The sequence below is a fragment of the Acartia tonsa genome, chromosome 1 (genome assembly GCF_053477335.1).
Source record: "Acartia tonsa isolate MP-2025a chromosome 1, ASM5347733v1, whole genome shotgun sequence".
Taxonomy (NCBI): Eukaryota; Metazoa; Arthropoda; class Copepoda; order Calanoida; family Acartiidae; genus Acartia; species Acartia tonsa.
The window spans coordinates 27,346,968-27,363,656 of record NC_137260.1 but is presented as its reverse complement, the minus strand read 5'-3'; the positions used below and the strand labels follow the sequence as shown (position 1 = coordinate 27,363,656).

Below are 16,689 nucleotides of genomic sequence, written 5' to 3'. Positions count from 1 at the left end.
ATTTTGTGATTTATTAACAATGTGTGTCAATATTTTGGCCAATCAAAACTTTATGCGCAAGTGATAACACACGCAATTGTATACCAGAATCAATTAGAGACCGCCAGAGGTTATTTTCTTTTCATTTCAACAATTATAAAAGGTTATAATTTTTAATAATCTTAATTCTAAAGATGAAAAATGCTTTACATTCTCTTTTATGTCCAATTGAAATATAACATTTGGTGCTCGAAAAATTTTATTATTATTATTTTGTATGCTTATGTTGAAATACATATCTATCTATCTATCTATCTAAGTTTGCTGCTAAAAAGCATTTTATTCTAAATTTAAGTTTCAATATACAACTTAATATTTTACTTTTTTAGCAAAATAATTGAGTAACACTTGTGAAAATTATCTAAGGTCACTGAATCAATATATAAATTGAAAATGAAAAAATATCATTAATATATCAGCAGGGGTGTATACCTCATTTTTTTTTACAAAAATAATATTTCTAAATCTGTCCCTACATTCCGTTTGGAAAGTTAGCAAAGTACATTAAGCACTAGTAAAGTTATGCTAGAAATATTTTTAGGGGAGGGAAAGCAAATGGTCAAAACTTTCACTTTATGCCTTACTAATCTTACTACTATGCTTACTTTTGCATGAAAATCATGTCTTTACACGTGTAATTAACATGTACAAACATAATTATCCTGTAATTTGTCAGTAAACTATATATAAAACTTTTTATCTTAATGAGAAAAACTTTTAAATGGTCTTTTTTAGGAAAGGTAAACAGTTCATTAAAAATAATAAATTTTCAAAGAATAAAATAGATTTAAATGATTAAAATCAGCTATCAAAGAAATTATAATTGCAATTCAATTATTGTTTTTTTAAAGTTGTTATTTACTTTCCTTTTGAAAAACTAAATAATTTGTTAAATGAATGTGAAAATGGAAATCAATGCAAAATTGCGCACAAAAAAAACTACATAACAGTGTGTGGGTGTTGGAGTACAAAAAAATGAACACGGCTTTAAATTATAAATTGGCTTTAGTAAGTTTTTAAAATCATAATTTATGTAGATGTAAAGTGGTAATAAAACAGATTAAAAAGAACATTTAAATATCTATTCCTCAAAGTACTTTTAAAAGTTAAAGGATGATGGAGAAAAAAGCAAAATAATGTTTAAAAACTGGTGAAAAAACTGCATTAGCTATTGCATAATATGCCAAAAACTCTGCTGTTTTTCTCAGAGAACTTGGAAAAGTTAATATGCTAAAAGTGCTCTCAATTTTTAAAAATAAGGTTACAGTGTTTTATGGTAAAGGTGTGGATTAATAAAGTGATATATTTTTGCATTTTTTTTCGCGATTTTTATATTTTCCTATAACCAGATTTTGCCGGTCTCTAAAATTCAGTGAAATGAAAAATAATTTATTTCTGCAAAGATTTAGATTATAAACATGTTTACCATAAAAAAGAAGCTTAACAGTACAAAAAAAAACTGGATAAGATTGGCTAAGAAAGGAGTTTGTATTTTTTAGGGATCTAAAGGGATAAGACAATGGCCGATAAATTGATGTACATCCCCAATGATGATAAACAAAATCATCCTTCTGAAGATTACAATTATTGGTTGGAACGTTTTGACACACAAGTTAATGAATCAACCAATCAAAATTCATTAAAATCCCCAAAGTTGTTTAGCCAACGAATCGAATAAGAAAGCGTTATTAAAAACTATGGCGACTATTGTAATAAACAGCCCATTGTCCCCTTCCTCCCTGAGTATTTTTATTTAATTTATGTATTTAAGTATGTTTTCAAATAAAAAACTAACAAAGAAATTGAGGACATCATCCTGTATGTAATTCCTATTGAGTCCATTATTCATTCCAGACCTTTTTTCCCTTAAATATTCTTAGTTTTACAACAAAGAATTTTTTGTTAGGTTCAGTTTCTTTATGCAGCAAACAAAAAGTGGATAATCAAACAGAAAAATATATAAATAAGGCTTATTTTCAATGATTATGACAAGTCTTTCTAACATGAAATAGGAGAATTTTTTAATTTTATTGTAAAAATTCATTTTATTTTTTTTTTAATTTCTACAAAAAAGTTTTAAAAATCTTTTACTATTTTAAGCTAAGTAACTAAGTACACAAATAAACAGAATTGTTTGTTTGGTTTACCTTCAACTAATAAGGTTAGGGAGAGCATACTAGCAGGTTATGCCATAACCAATTTAGGACAAAAAAAAATTAAATTTGTAAATATTTTTCTAAACTCAACAGTAAATCATAAGTGGACATTTGAAGGTATTTTTTCATAATTCTAAGTTTTAATCCACCTTTAAGTATACATTTCTTGGGCCTTGCAATGTTTTTATGGGCCTATTAGCCATCACGATATTTTAGATATGGTGTATGTACAATAAAATATTTGTACAATGTACATGGAATCTATACCTTTATTTATTTTTGCCGCATAAACCATCATTAAACGAAACATAAAAAAGGCATTTTACTGAAACTTTCAAATCTACCAATTGGTTGTTTAATTCATTTTTAAATCTTAATTTTTATTTGAAAATTGAATTGAATAATTCAGGATTTATATTTAATGCTTAAGAAATTTCTTTAGCTTTCTTGTACTATAATTATTATTACAAAATATTTTAACATTTAAAAAAGTTTTGACACCCTTGTATATCATAGTGAATAACATAACTGTGCTATGTTACTTCCTGTATAACCCCTATAGCGTATAATCATAGCGTAAATAAATAATAAACACACTTTTTTTAACCTTTGCATTAATTTGGAAGATTTTAGTTGTAGATAATATTATTCCAACAAGCTAGAAACATGACTTACCTAAAAATAAAGAAACATTATTATACAAATATTCCAATGTCAAGGCTATTTCAATGAAAATGAAATAATAAAATAATTATTAAATAATCAATGATTTGGTATTGGCTTTACATTTTATAGAACGGCCATTAATGTTATAATAATGATTATAGAATATTGTATATACCTCTTCAATTATATTTGCTTGTTAGACACACACACACACAAGTAAATCCAGGCATATATTTACTTTGCTGTTTTTGAAGGTCGAATTCTTTATACCCCCCCCCCCCCTCCTTTTCTCATCATGAGTTAAGTAAAAGAACAACCCTGTTATAATCATCCCCCTCCACCCCCCTTCAATTTTTAAGAGTGTTTTTTAAAGCCTCCCATGAAAGAATCGTCATGAACGGGGAGTTAAGAGGGACGGGGGGTTGATAACACCCTGCTTTAAACACTTTCCCTTTTTTATATACAAAGCTATCCTTTTACTATATACACATTATGGCCTAGAGTGTTTCTCAATATTTATATATATATATACTTACACTGCATGATTCCAATACCCACTTCCTTTTATATCTTAACCCTCCTCATAAAACAAATCAACACACCGTTAACCCTCCTACTTCTTCTTACACCACAAGGCCTATGAAATGCCTCGGTACAGGGCCTATCGTGGAAACTTTATATCCCTATTAGGGTTGGGCCGGATATCCGGTGTGGCCGGATATCCGGCCGGATATCCGGCCATTTTCAATATCCGGCCGGATACCGGATATTGAAACTATCCGGCCGGATATCCGGCTATAACTTTTTTTTATATTTTACACCAAAAATCTCTGCGTTTTAAAATTTTATATGGCTATAATTTTCTTATTATTGAAGCTAGAAGAACATTTTTTGAATATGTTTATCTTTATGTAAATTTTATATATGAAATCTCAAAAGTTTATTAATAAATTTTTTTTGATACTTTAATATCTGGTAATTTAGCCGGTTATCCGGCCGGATATCCGGTGATTTGGCCGGATAACCGGATATTTGCCGGATATCCGGCGTTGGCCGGATATCCGGCCGGATACCGGATATCCGGCATTTGAAATCAGCCGGATATCCGGTATCCGGTATCCGGCCAAAAAAGTATCCGGCCCAACCCTAATCCCTATGTCATGCGCGCTATTCTCCCCTTTTCAGAACAAATTTGTCCCCTTTAGAAGAAAAACGCCATATAAGCACACAAATACGCGACTGTGCATGATTTTTAAACTCCCTAATCTTTGTGTGTTAAACAGTTAAATTAAAACCACAATCTTACATCCAAGCCCAATGTGCCACAAAAAAATAGGAATGCGCGGAATCTTTTTATTTGTTGGCTTGATTAACCGATGCTATGCACCCTACTAGTTAAAATCAAATCAAATCAATGCCTAATTCAATTGTTGATTATTCAAACATGTTTTTGTTGGGCATCTTACAGACAGACCCAAGTCAGATAGACAGATAGAAATAAAGTCAGCCTAAATCTTGCTCCTGAATAATGACTATTAGACTAAGATTTGTATTCGAAATTATTTTTTCTTCAAAACACTAAACAATAAATATAGAAAATAAGCTCTTTTATTTAAAATGGTCCCAAAAGAAGGTAAAAGGAACAAAAAAATGTTTCCATTAATCTTCTATTATTTGTCCTAAATACGGATTTGTTTGCTTGCATACCTGTCCCTCCAGAGCCTATTGTTAAAAATGTTAACGATGAACATAAAAGTATCCAACTAGTCACAGTTCCCCCGCCCTCCCATCCCCAAATCTGAACAATAGCCCCATAAACTAGCCGGGCTCTTAGATAATCCCACAGTGGCTTTTTATCAACAAAAAAATAAATAAACATATATTTTTTGTACATATTATAATTATGTTTTCTTTTAGCAACTAAAGCAAATTAAACATTTAAGAAATCTAAATATAACAAATTTTTGGCCATTTTCAATCCACTGCAAATATGCATAGATAATGTGGTTGTCAGGGCGCAACAACAACAACAACAAGAACAACCACCATTACACAGTAACAAAAAAACAAAAATACATCCTTTTTATATCCCTCTGAAGGAACATTTAGCATTTTTTGGCAAAAGGGTCTAAAATTGTAAAGGGCAATCCCGACCATTTTTGTGGACGTGTAATGTGCTTTTTACTACCGTCTTTTTGTATGCGCACACGTACATTACGAGGCATGTCAAATATTCGCAAAGTATCTATTCTCTACTTCTCTATCTATAGAATTTATATTTGTACGACTTTAATCCTACAGGGTCTATATTCTCAAAACTATTGGTTTTAATTTCTGCAAAATAATCAAAAGGGCCATTTTTATAAAATAAACAAAAATGACAATATTTGTTTATTTGGATAATGTTTTAAATAAACACAAAAAAATGTTTTTAAATGATAAAATGTTTTTAAGAATCTAGGCCTGACATCTTGAATGGCTTTAATCTGATAAAGGTTTCAAGTTCACGGTTATGGTTTAACATTTTTTAAACTTCAAAAGATTATAAAATTATAATAAATAAATTTTTATAGCTATTATTAAAGCTTTGAAACTTAAAATCATGATGTTAGCCTTTATGTACATGATAAAGATTTAGAAAATATATCAAATAACCATGGCAGAAAGGGTTGAATATGTTTAAGAAAACAATTACTATAAGTTTATAAGAATCTAAAAACCTATAATACTCCTTTTTTTCGAATAATAATCCATCCACACAAAAAAGTATGACCGAACATCATTTCTGTTCACGAGCATATTTAAAATGGCAAGCACGATATTCATATTACCCTATCACATTTTAATCTTACTATACCTCATTTTTATAGCGTCTGTCCTGTTTACAAGGTGTCAAGTTCGAGGAAAAAATAAAACAGAAAAAAAATATTCAATAAAACAAATCATATACTTTATTTTTGTGGTTATTGTAATAAACTTGCAGGGAAAGTGAAAAGAAATAAATTGGTACAAAATTTTTCTTAATTTACCCTGTTTTTCCTTTTAACAAGAATGGCATGGCAAGAAAAGTTAAAATAAATCCATCAAAAAAACTTTGATATGGGCCAATACTCATGGGATTTTTCACAATTGCTTGTACAAATAAAAAAACCAACAAAACAAAAATTTCTTTGAATTTGTTTTTAGGAAAGTTTTGTTTTAAACAATCTGAGCAGAATCTAATACAAAGTTTAACAAACTTTACCCAACCAAACTTTAAAAAGAACAAAAAATGAAGATGTTTTTTTATTGTGGGGGTTATGTAAGGTGAAATAAAAAAAGGGCGGGGATTTTGGCCAACAATAATTTTGTGTATGAAATTGAAATGTCCAAAATAATTTGTTCGAATGTGTTCTTTCGCTCTTAATCAAGAACAGAAATAATTGTTCTTAAAAATAGGAGAATAGGACTTACAATTTTTAATTGAAAATATTATTTAAATTTCATAATCTTCATGGTTACTTAATCCTTGAATATAAAGCAGCAAGTTTTTTTTGTCTGAAGCATAAGATCTCAATAATTATAAAGCCGATTTTGTTCTCTAATTTAATTAAACTTCAAATAGGTTCTGTAATGGTTTTAAGCTATTTTCTAACCCCTATCTGCCCTTAGATGCTGGGAACGTAGCTAACAGTAATTTTTAAAGGAGCATAGAAATGAAAGACCTTAGAAAATCTATCTATTTGTTCGTTTTGATTTTAAATTTTAATTTTCCAGAATCCAGGTACCTGTTCCTGGACACTCTGGGAACTATCAACGCAGCCGGGAGTTTAATCTAGGTACTGGCAGGAGTCCTCCTGGTTTCCTGGAGTTTTTAATCATCAAACTACAGTCCAATATAGGATTCTAAAAGCTGACTACTGCTATGTGACAGGAATGTAAAAAATATCTATTGAATCGTACCATACATACAAACAGATTCTCAGGTTATAAAACTGTGCTTCAAGTCAATAGGTTAAAAATGACAGACGTTTAGGTTTTCCACCATTTGATAATTGCATATGAAAGAAAATACTAATAGCTGACAAGAAGACAAATATATCTACTCCCTAAGTTTCCATTGCGCCACGCATTTCAATTGGGGGAAAATAAAATTATTTTCTATACTTTCTTTCCCTGCGGAGGTTTTGATGCCTAAAATTACTAACTGGATAAAATCATAAAACAATTGCCAAAAACAACATGTCCTTAATCTTATCAATCCCCCCTCGTCCCCACCCCCCCAAAAAAACTTGGAATCCTTGAAAATTTGCAGGGGGATAATAACCAACATTAGAAGTTAATTTTCCTTGATTACAATCAACAGACCCATTCTCAGGGCGAGGGCAGATACAGGCGTACATTTTATTTTACTTTTATTAAAATTGTAATATCTACTATCTATCATACTTTTGATTTTAAAATTTTCCAATAAATATAATTTATATGCTGATTTAGTGGTCTCAAAGGCTAGAATTAAGCTTGGACACCCCTGCTGCATGGCAATGGGTAGCTGAGGCAAGGGTTGAGCCTTTTTTTTTGTGCGTAATGATAGCCCAGGCCAGCTTGGCTGCACACAATTATTGGTTATGGTAGCCAAAATCTCAACACAAAAATCTAAAGCAAATCTCAATTTTGATTTATTACATACAATTTGTATTGGTTTGAATTTTTTGTTTTGTGTTTAATAGAAGATTTTGTGTGTTGGAATATTTTATAAAAATGCTTTGTATGACAAAATGTAATATAAACGATTCCATGTATATTTAAATGGACAAAATCCCAAGGCCTCTGACCCCCAAAACCTACCCTCTTATTCACCAGTCCGTGTTTTTCATGTTGAACATTTTAGTTTAGGCTTCAGATCAATCATATCTGAGAGCAATTGTATTCTTTCAAAAGGTTTGTGTATTAAACAGCAAAATTCTTAACAGCAAAATTTTAATCTTTAACACGTAAATACTACATTTTAAAAATATTATATGTTTAAACGCTTAGACGAAATACTGTAGCACAAAATTGCAAAACTGTTTATTTAAAAGATTTGTTTGAAAATGTTATTTATTTGCTTGATGAATTGAATTAAAGATGAGAGACAGGCATAACAACTACTGCCAAATTCTAAAGGTCACCTCCTCCATCTCATTTTTTTGATTGTTTGATTACATCATTAAAAATACATATAATATAAAACTTTTAATTATTATAATCATTGCAAGAAACTAAAACAAGTAAAAATTTGTCGATTTTTTTTTTACGAATAATAGAAAATATAGAAGTGTCCTTTTGATTCTTTGAATACAAATTTGTCTAAGTGCCCGCAGATTCTAAATTCAACAGAAAAAGAGAAAGAGGGGGAGATAAAAAGACAAGATAGATAGATAAAAAGGAAAAGGATGCAAAAGGAAGTAAAGAGAAAAATAGATATGATAAATATTGAATAAAAAAGATAGAAATATAGAGAGAGATTAAGAAAATTTGTACATATGTATATACATACGTTATACACAGTGGAAATCTCCCAAAATAGAATTCATGAAGAAAACTTTTTCTTTCGTATCACTAAATGCTCTTTCCGTACACACACACACACACACACACACACACACACATGCACACACACACACATGCACACACACATACACACACTAAAAAAGTTATCATGTTGACAAGGTTTGTGCAATAAAATAAAATAAAAGATTAATTTTGTTGTAATCCCCTAATCTAGTTGTCTCTCTGTCTAGTTTTACTTCAAGCCTTGGAAACGGATTTGTTTCATCAAAATTTAAGATACTTCCTTTTAAATACGTTATATTAACTATCTCCATTGTTAAATCCTATTTTGCCGTTATAGAGACTTTAAAAATTGCAGTTTTAGTCTCAAACAAATGATAAAAAACAACCTCTTTTTTCTAGTAGAAATAAAAATTAGAAAGACCAAACAGTTTTAAAGTAAATAATCTCTGTTCTCCTAACAGCTTCTTGACTCAAATTAACTTGTCTTAAAACTACAAAGCAGCATTTGGCAAAAAATTTTGACATTTATATTTTATCATTTTAAAATAATTATAAGACATCATGGCTCGTATTTTCAAGTACAAATTTATAACAGTTTTATTTTGTAATCTTTAAATGCCAATAATGTAATTTTATAGTGTTGTGACATTAACATAGCATTTGAGATGTAAGATTTTAAAACTTTTACAATTTTTGTTATTGTGTTTTAAACAATTATGCTTAATACATAAATAAAATCATTAAATTATTGAATTTAACAGAGAATTGCTAAAATATGAAAATAAATCTTTATGTTAAAACTAAGAAGATAAAATATGCGCCCTTGAAATAGTGACCCAGTTTTTTTCCTTTTTGGTATTCTATACAGGTCCATCTGGAATTATATAAGGCTTGTTCCAAATATAAAATATTATTTTTACATTTTCCAACTTGAATATATAATGTTTAGAAGATGTTTCACTTGAATGACTACTTTATATTTTACTTTGTCTGTCGGTTTGTTATACAGTTTTAGAAAATGAAAAGAAAATATTGTGAATTTCGTTTTAATCCTAATTTTGTAAACAGCTGATTTCTATATCTATCTATCTATCCATGGAGCAAAACCTATTTAGTATTCCCTTAGAATGCAGACACAAATTTTGTTAAACCTTTTCAAATTTTACAAAATTCCTTATGAAGAAAAATGTTTGACATAATTTCATAAATATCATGAAAAGATTAAAACAAATAGAACAATTCTAAATTATTCGTGTCAATAAAAGGTCTCTGTATAAAAAATTGCATTTAAAAATAAATAAAATTTATTATGTAAACTGTTGTTCATAATCCTTCCACTGTCTATCCCACAAAAGAGGGATTAAAATCAGATTTTTCTATTGTTAATTCCGAGTTAGGGCGTTTTACAGTTAGGGAGTTGAATCCATTTTTATAGAAGCAGAAATATAATCTATGATTATGGTTTGGACCCTCTAAAACTATAATCTACCCTTCCACTTTCCCCTCTCTTGGTGAAGATATCTTCAACGCCGATACGATTTTTGAAATATAAGATTACACTTTTGTCTCTCTTGTTAAAGATATCTTCACCAAGAGAGGCAAAAGTGGAATCTTAAATTTCAAAAATCGTATCGGCGTTGAAGATATCTTCACCAAGAGAGGGGAAAGTGGAATCTTAAATTTCAAAAATCGTATCGACGTTGAAGATATCTTCACCAAGAGAGGGGAAAGTAGAATCTTACATTTCAAAAATCGTATCGGCGTTGAAGATATCTTCACCAAGAGAGGGGAAAGTGGAAAGGTAGATTACAGTTTTAGAGGGTCCAAACCATAATCATAGATTATATTTCTGCTTCTATAAAAATGGATTCAACTCCCTAACTGTTTTACGTTCTATTCAATATATTCAGTTCTTTTTAAAAGCGAAGCTTTTCTATAATTAGGGTCGGTCCGTCCGTCCGTCCGTCCGTCCGTCCGAGATAGATAGCTTTTATTCGTTAATTTAGGCATGTTAGAATTGTCCTATCGATTTCAAACTTTGCATGATGATTCCTGTAGTAGTTGGGTACGATTTAGAAAGCGTAGCAACTCTATAATCATTACCAGAATGTCCGTACGTCCATTTTAAACATGTTGATTTTTCTACTTTTTTTAACAACAAATTTTCAAGTGTTTTAATTATCCGTTTGATCTGATTTTTGGTATATTGATTCCTGGGACAACAAAGAACAATATTATAAGCGAAGCAACTCTATAATCAAGTCCAAAAATGTAAGTATGTCCATAAACATTATCCTGTTTTTAAGCAGTTTTTCAACAAATTTACCTACAATTTTGATTCGACATTTATACATTTATGTTCCGATTTTTCAGTTCAGATACTATACAAGTGTTAATGTCCGTTTGTCCTACCGTTTCAGTGCTTCGCTTTTATGGATGTTGTCATCCTTGTTGTTTTTAGTAACTAATTAAATTAATAGTATTTTAACTAAAATCAACTTGTAAATTTTAAAACTTCTATCTAGAATGGCTGGTTTTAATTTGTTTTTTGTAAAGAATATAAAAAAGATTTTCATGACTGAACAAAAATTGCTGAATACAGCAGGTTATTATCTTAACTTACATAATACCCACTCCATAGTTAAGTAGGGTATTCATTCTTATAATGAAATATAATGCAGGAATAATACCTCAGCAATATTTAATATCTCATATGGATAATTATTTATTTTCTTATTTTGTAATATAATACAATTACGTTTCATTATTGTCATTTTCTTACTTTTCGGGGATTTTTAGAAGAAGACGTTGGAAGATTTTTGCAATGATCACTTATTGAATAGCCTAAAAAAGCATGTCGTCTGATCTTTAAGAGTATACAAGCCTTGCTGTCTTAAATAAATTACTCTTGTAACTAAAAATCAATCATAAATACAAAATTATTTAGTTTTAATATATGCAAGTTCTCTTCAATGTTTGCAAAAAATAAGCAAATATTTTGGCAAGCAAGAAATTGCAAATATAAGTATGGTGTTTTCATTGAAAACAAATCCACAACACACAGACTTACATAAAAATATTATGTACTCACATAATTTTATCAAACACAGTTTTCATGGAAAAAATACTAATTATAATTTTAAAAGATTCAAAATGAATTTAAAGGGGCTTAAATTACCCTTTGCTTCAATTAAGTGTTCAGTAATTGATTTTTGATTTTAATTTCCTATAATGTGTGTTTTAATTACATTACACAAACATATTACAAAACCTCCTCTTTTTTTTCGCAACCATGTAAGAGAAAAAAAACATTTTGAAATGTCTGAACATAAAAATAAATCAAAAAACTAGGTTAAAAGTGAAGAATGGCTTGATTATTATGTTTTTAAATATGGTTCACAGGAAAACCTTGGTTTCAGAGTAAACCATTTCCCCAAGCTATTTATTACATATGTGTCTTTCTATAAAACCTTATATGTACAAAATTATTAGACAAAATTTAGACTATTTAGTTAAAAAAAGAATTATATTCAACATTTAAATATTCTCATAAGGTAAAATAACATTTTTGTTACATAAATTAAGTTTAAATGAAGTTTAATATACATTATCAATTTTTTAAAATCTTGATTAAAAGTTCTGACTCTTTGTTAGCTCTATTAACATCTAGCAGTCAATCAAACACGTCCCACATTTATGTGTAAAATTTCTAATAAAGAGCTTGATTACAGCCACAAAAATTTATTTATGTTTTTATTAACAAAAAATATGGAAAAAACGGATTATTTGATTTTTTGCAAAAAAAAACAATTATCCTTGAAAAAAAAGCATAAAAGATTAATTAGCAATCTATGTATATTATGTGTAATCAGCCAGCATAATTATATTTAACCTACTGACACACATACAAAAACTAATCAAATATTTATAACTGTGATCTTCATCATAAAACTATATACTTAGATGGCTAATTTATTTTTGGCCATAGAAAGATTATTTTGTTAGTTTAATACTTCAAATAAAACTTCACAACAGCTTCTTAAATATTAAATTTTAAGCACGAAATTAAAAGTGCGATTCTGACAAACTTGATAAATATCGTTAATTATCCTACGAGTATGTACAGATGTTAAAACTAAATATGTATATAGAACTTCATACCTTTTACAATTAAATACAAGCACTTATATCGATTTTACTTTCATTTGTGTAATTAATAAGTAAAGAGTTTTATAATATAATGCATATTTTATTATGTTATGATTAAATAATGTTAATAATGCATTAGAATATCAAATTTACTGTGGGACACATGTGGCTGGCTGCTGCATCCTATTTAGCTGCAAATGACGTTGGAAATTATTTAACTTTTTATTATTTGACAATTTTGTTTGTCATTTCCGCTAAAATTTCACGTTGCTTTTTGTCGCACACACAAACACATACACAAATCCTTTGTGTTTTAGGTGTCGTTGTGTGTGAGTGTATGTGTGTGTTTAAATTTGCGTGCTTGGTGATATATTTGAACATACTGAGAAAAAAATAAAAACAATAGTTAATAATCTGACACATTACGCCAAACCAAAATAATACTTGAAAAGACGCATAAATGTCGGCAAAAAAATGGCTAATAGTTTTGAATATGGCTTTGTGTGTTCACATTCACGGATGCAGGGATACGTCACGTTAATATCAATGATTCTCCCTCACCTTACACAAGAATTAAGATTTGAAAATTTGTACAATTTGGTTTAATTTAACTTGAATTTTGATTTGGGACTAAAAAGTTAAACTTACCTTCTCTAGGCCTATCCTTTTATCCCTGGTTAACATTATAGCCTCGTCGTGCCCTGGTTAATTCAAGACCTTCTCTCAGGGAACCAGTAATAAGTTATTGTCCATAGTTATACATTTGCTAGTAACCTTTTAATCGGTTAAATATAAGATATGATACTTGAAGCTCATGGAATATCGGTTATTGTATAAAATTTGACAAGCAAATAATTTGGAAACCAAATAAGCATTCTTGGGGTTCTATATATATCTTTCCTTTTTATACTTAATATTTACACACTTTACTTGTTCGTACATCCTGGTCTTTTTCTCACTCTTACTCTCCTTTTCTTGTATTTTCTACCCTTAACCAAAATTAAAACCACCCTCTTCCCTCCCCTCACCATTATTATAACTGGAAGATTCTTAGATTTAGTAAAAACGTTGAATTTCAGTAATATAAAGCCTAAATATAGCCTGAAACTAAGCTGTAATGCTGCTTTACATGAGATACTTTAGAAACCAGCCAAGATCGTGCTTTGGTTGATCGCCTTGAAGTTTAAAAGTTATCCTTAACAACTGCTTTGTAGGGCCTACTTATTCATAGGATAAACCAAGGAATATTTACTTAAAAGCTTTCGATTTTAAAGATTTTCTCAAGTTTTATATTAATTTTTTATTATTTTCCCTTACTTTTAGAATCTAACACTTGATAGCACTTTAAGGCAATTAAATTATGGGACCATTTTTCAGTCCCGTAATTTAAAATTAGATCAAATATGCACTTTTATATTTAGAGTGTTCTTAATTTCAAGATAAAGATAATTTTACAATAAAAAAATGATATCAATGACACCTGTCCTTGACCAAAGTATCTTTCTAGTCTCAAGGGTGTAAAGAGAGGAGTAAGGGTGTAAGCAGGGGTGTATCATATTGTTTGTATAAATGAAGAAATGATAAAGTCAATATGATAGAACAATCTAGCCAAATCTCAGGGGATGCGGCGGCACCCCAGGAGAGGGACAACTATACTAGATAATAAATAGTACAAAGCATATTTTGGTCCAAACATTTGATATCAATAATTCTACAATTGCAATGGTTAAAAACTTTTACATTTAAAAAAAAAATTAGTCTTTCCTGTTAAATTATTTTTTCTTTTTTAATCTTTTTCCTCTCTCAGGGGATGTTACAGCTTTGATTAGATGACAATACACACATCCACACACACACACACACACACACTCACACACTCACAAATAAAAGGTAATCATATGTATCGCTAACAAGTAATGTATTTATAGTAATGAAAATAACATACACACTATTTTACAGGGATAAAGAATACCTTGCACCAAGAATAACATAACAGGAATATTATCTTAATTTTTTGATTTTTTCTCTCGCAGAAACCGTTAGTTTTTAATGGTGGAAAAGTTTAGGCCAAAATGGTTCATTGTCAGGTGCAATTTCAATTCCATTATGACAATTAAAAAGAGCCTTACAAAGTTATACTTCAATTTCCCATCCCTATATACGTGTTAAACATATTAAAACGCTATATTCAGCTATAAAAACTATTCCATCCCCCCCCCCCCCTACAAACACACAAACACTTACACACACACATACACAGACGCACACAAAATAATAATTACTTCCGCGGATGATATAAAACGTTAAAATAATTATCAAATTAAATTTGACCTTCGTGACACCTGTGAAAGAAGGGGTGCGAAGCGCGCTTATTTTAATAGATGGCTTTTAAATTTTTATAAATTTCCATAAATAGCAAAATTAACCAATATAAGATATTTAGAAATAAAAAATTTTCTTACCCGAAAATTTCTGAACTATCTGAATTACTTGAAATTTCGCTGTTTAATCTCCGTCTTTGTCCTTGTTTACTCCGATCCTAAACAATAATTGAGTTATTAAGTTGCTGCGATTATTATAAAGCTTAATATTAACAAGCCAAAGTTTAATAAAAATGGGCAATTTTGTTTATGATAAGCGCCTAAATAAAAAGCAAATAATTCAACAATAATGAAAAAAAATTGAAGTTTAGCCTCGCTGCTGATAAAAAAAGGTGTTTTTGAATAGATATTTGTGATTGTTGAACATATGTTGTCTATTCAAGTAGAAAATGCTTAATTTGTTATTGGCTAAGCAGCACACGGACTAAGGGAGTGCTTCTCGTCACAGGGGTAACAGGTATAGGTTAATAGCATTTTTATTTTAAAATAATAACCAACCCAGGGAGATATATGTGACTTCAAAATATTTTACATGAAACTTTTTCGTACGTAAATTAAGGACGGATAAAAATAATAAATTTTATTTTAAAGATTATCATTTGGACTGGTAATAAAATGAAATGGAAAATGTTTTTCTTTATATGCAATGTACAATACATCCGTGATTTTGAAAAAAACTGTATAGAATGTATTTATGTATAAATTTGATTGTTAAAAGTTTTGAATTTTTCCATTGAATTATTTGTTTACACAATCAATCATCAACCCTTTTTTACAATTTATTACACAAATATTTTAGCATCTACATGCTTAAGTAGTAGGTTTATGTTTATGCAATGGTTAAGATCTCTAAAACTTAGATTTTTTTATGGTTTTAATACTTAACTTATTTTGTTTCACTAAAAAATTTTACCTGAAATATTGAAAAATCGGAGCTTTTGTTTAGGTCTGAAGCGGACGTCTGTCTGACTAACAACCGGTTTGACTTTCTACTTTCTAGCAGACGAATCTCATCTCTGCGGACGGTCACATGCTCTCCACTCTGAAATAAAAAAAACGTCAATATTTTTGCTTAGCTTCGAACCTTTCATGGCAAGTGACAAAAAATATTATGAATTGTTGATATTATAAAGTTTATCTCCAAAATATTATTTTATTATCCAAAAATTAAAATTCATATGTGATATGAGCGAACAGACTGAGTAGGCTAAACCTTATAGAACTTAGTTGCATTTAAAAACATATGTAAATTGATTTGAAATAATTAGATAAATGGGAAGATATTATCTTTAAAAATATCTACTAACTCCACGCATTGATATGCAGATATTTGAAGTGAAGCTAAGTGAAGTGCTAAAATAAATTCTGTTAATTGATTTTTTTTGATACTTTTAAAGTTCAAATCTTTCTATTTTTGAATAATATACTGAATAATTTATTCAGTTTTCTTTCTATATATTGACAAACATAAATTTAACTCAAATATTTCGAAACTATAATAGTTTAAAAGAATGATTTTCTAAATATTTCTTATCTAAATTATAATTAGATACATTTTCCAGTATGGCTTCAAAACTGACTAATATTCGCTGGATAAGAACCTGTTCCAAGAAATATAGTTTTTATTTTACTATCCGCTGAAAGTTGCCCATAATACGATGCGATAAATAACCATTGTTAAATCAACTATCCTACTTAAGAAAGTAACAGGATTGCATCTGTTTGTCTGTCTTTCTGTATGCATGTCTACTAAGATTTTCTTA

The 16,689-nt window shown here is 29.2% G+C and overlaps 1 protein-coding gene across 1 annotated transcript in view; it reads right to left on the bottom strand.

The window, feature by feature from the left end:
* Nucleotides 1-16,689, bottom strand: part of LOC145316488 (uncharacterized) — a 117,439-nt gene that overhangs the window by 57,111 nt on the left and 43,639 nt on the right. The window contains exons 2-3 of the mRNA XM_080157050.1: nucleotides 15,840-15,968; nucleotides 15,008-15,084 (exon numbers count right to left, since the gene is read on the bottom strand). Of these exons, the coding sequence (XP_080013176.1) occupies nucleotides 15,008-15,084; nucleotides 15,840-15,968 (206 nt within the window). The remainder of the gene's footprint in view (nucleotides 1-15,007; nucleotides 15,085-15,839; nucleotides 15,969-16,689) is intronic.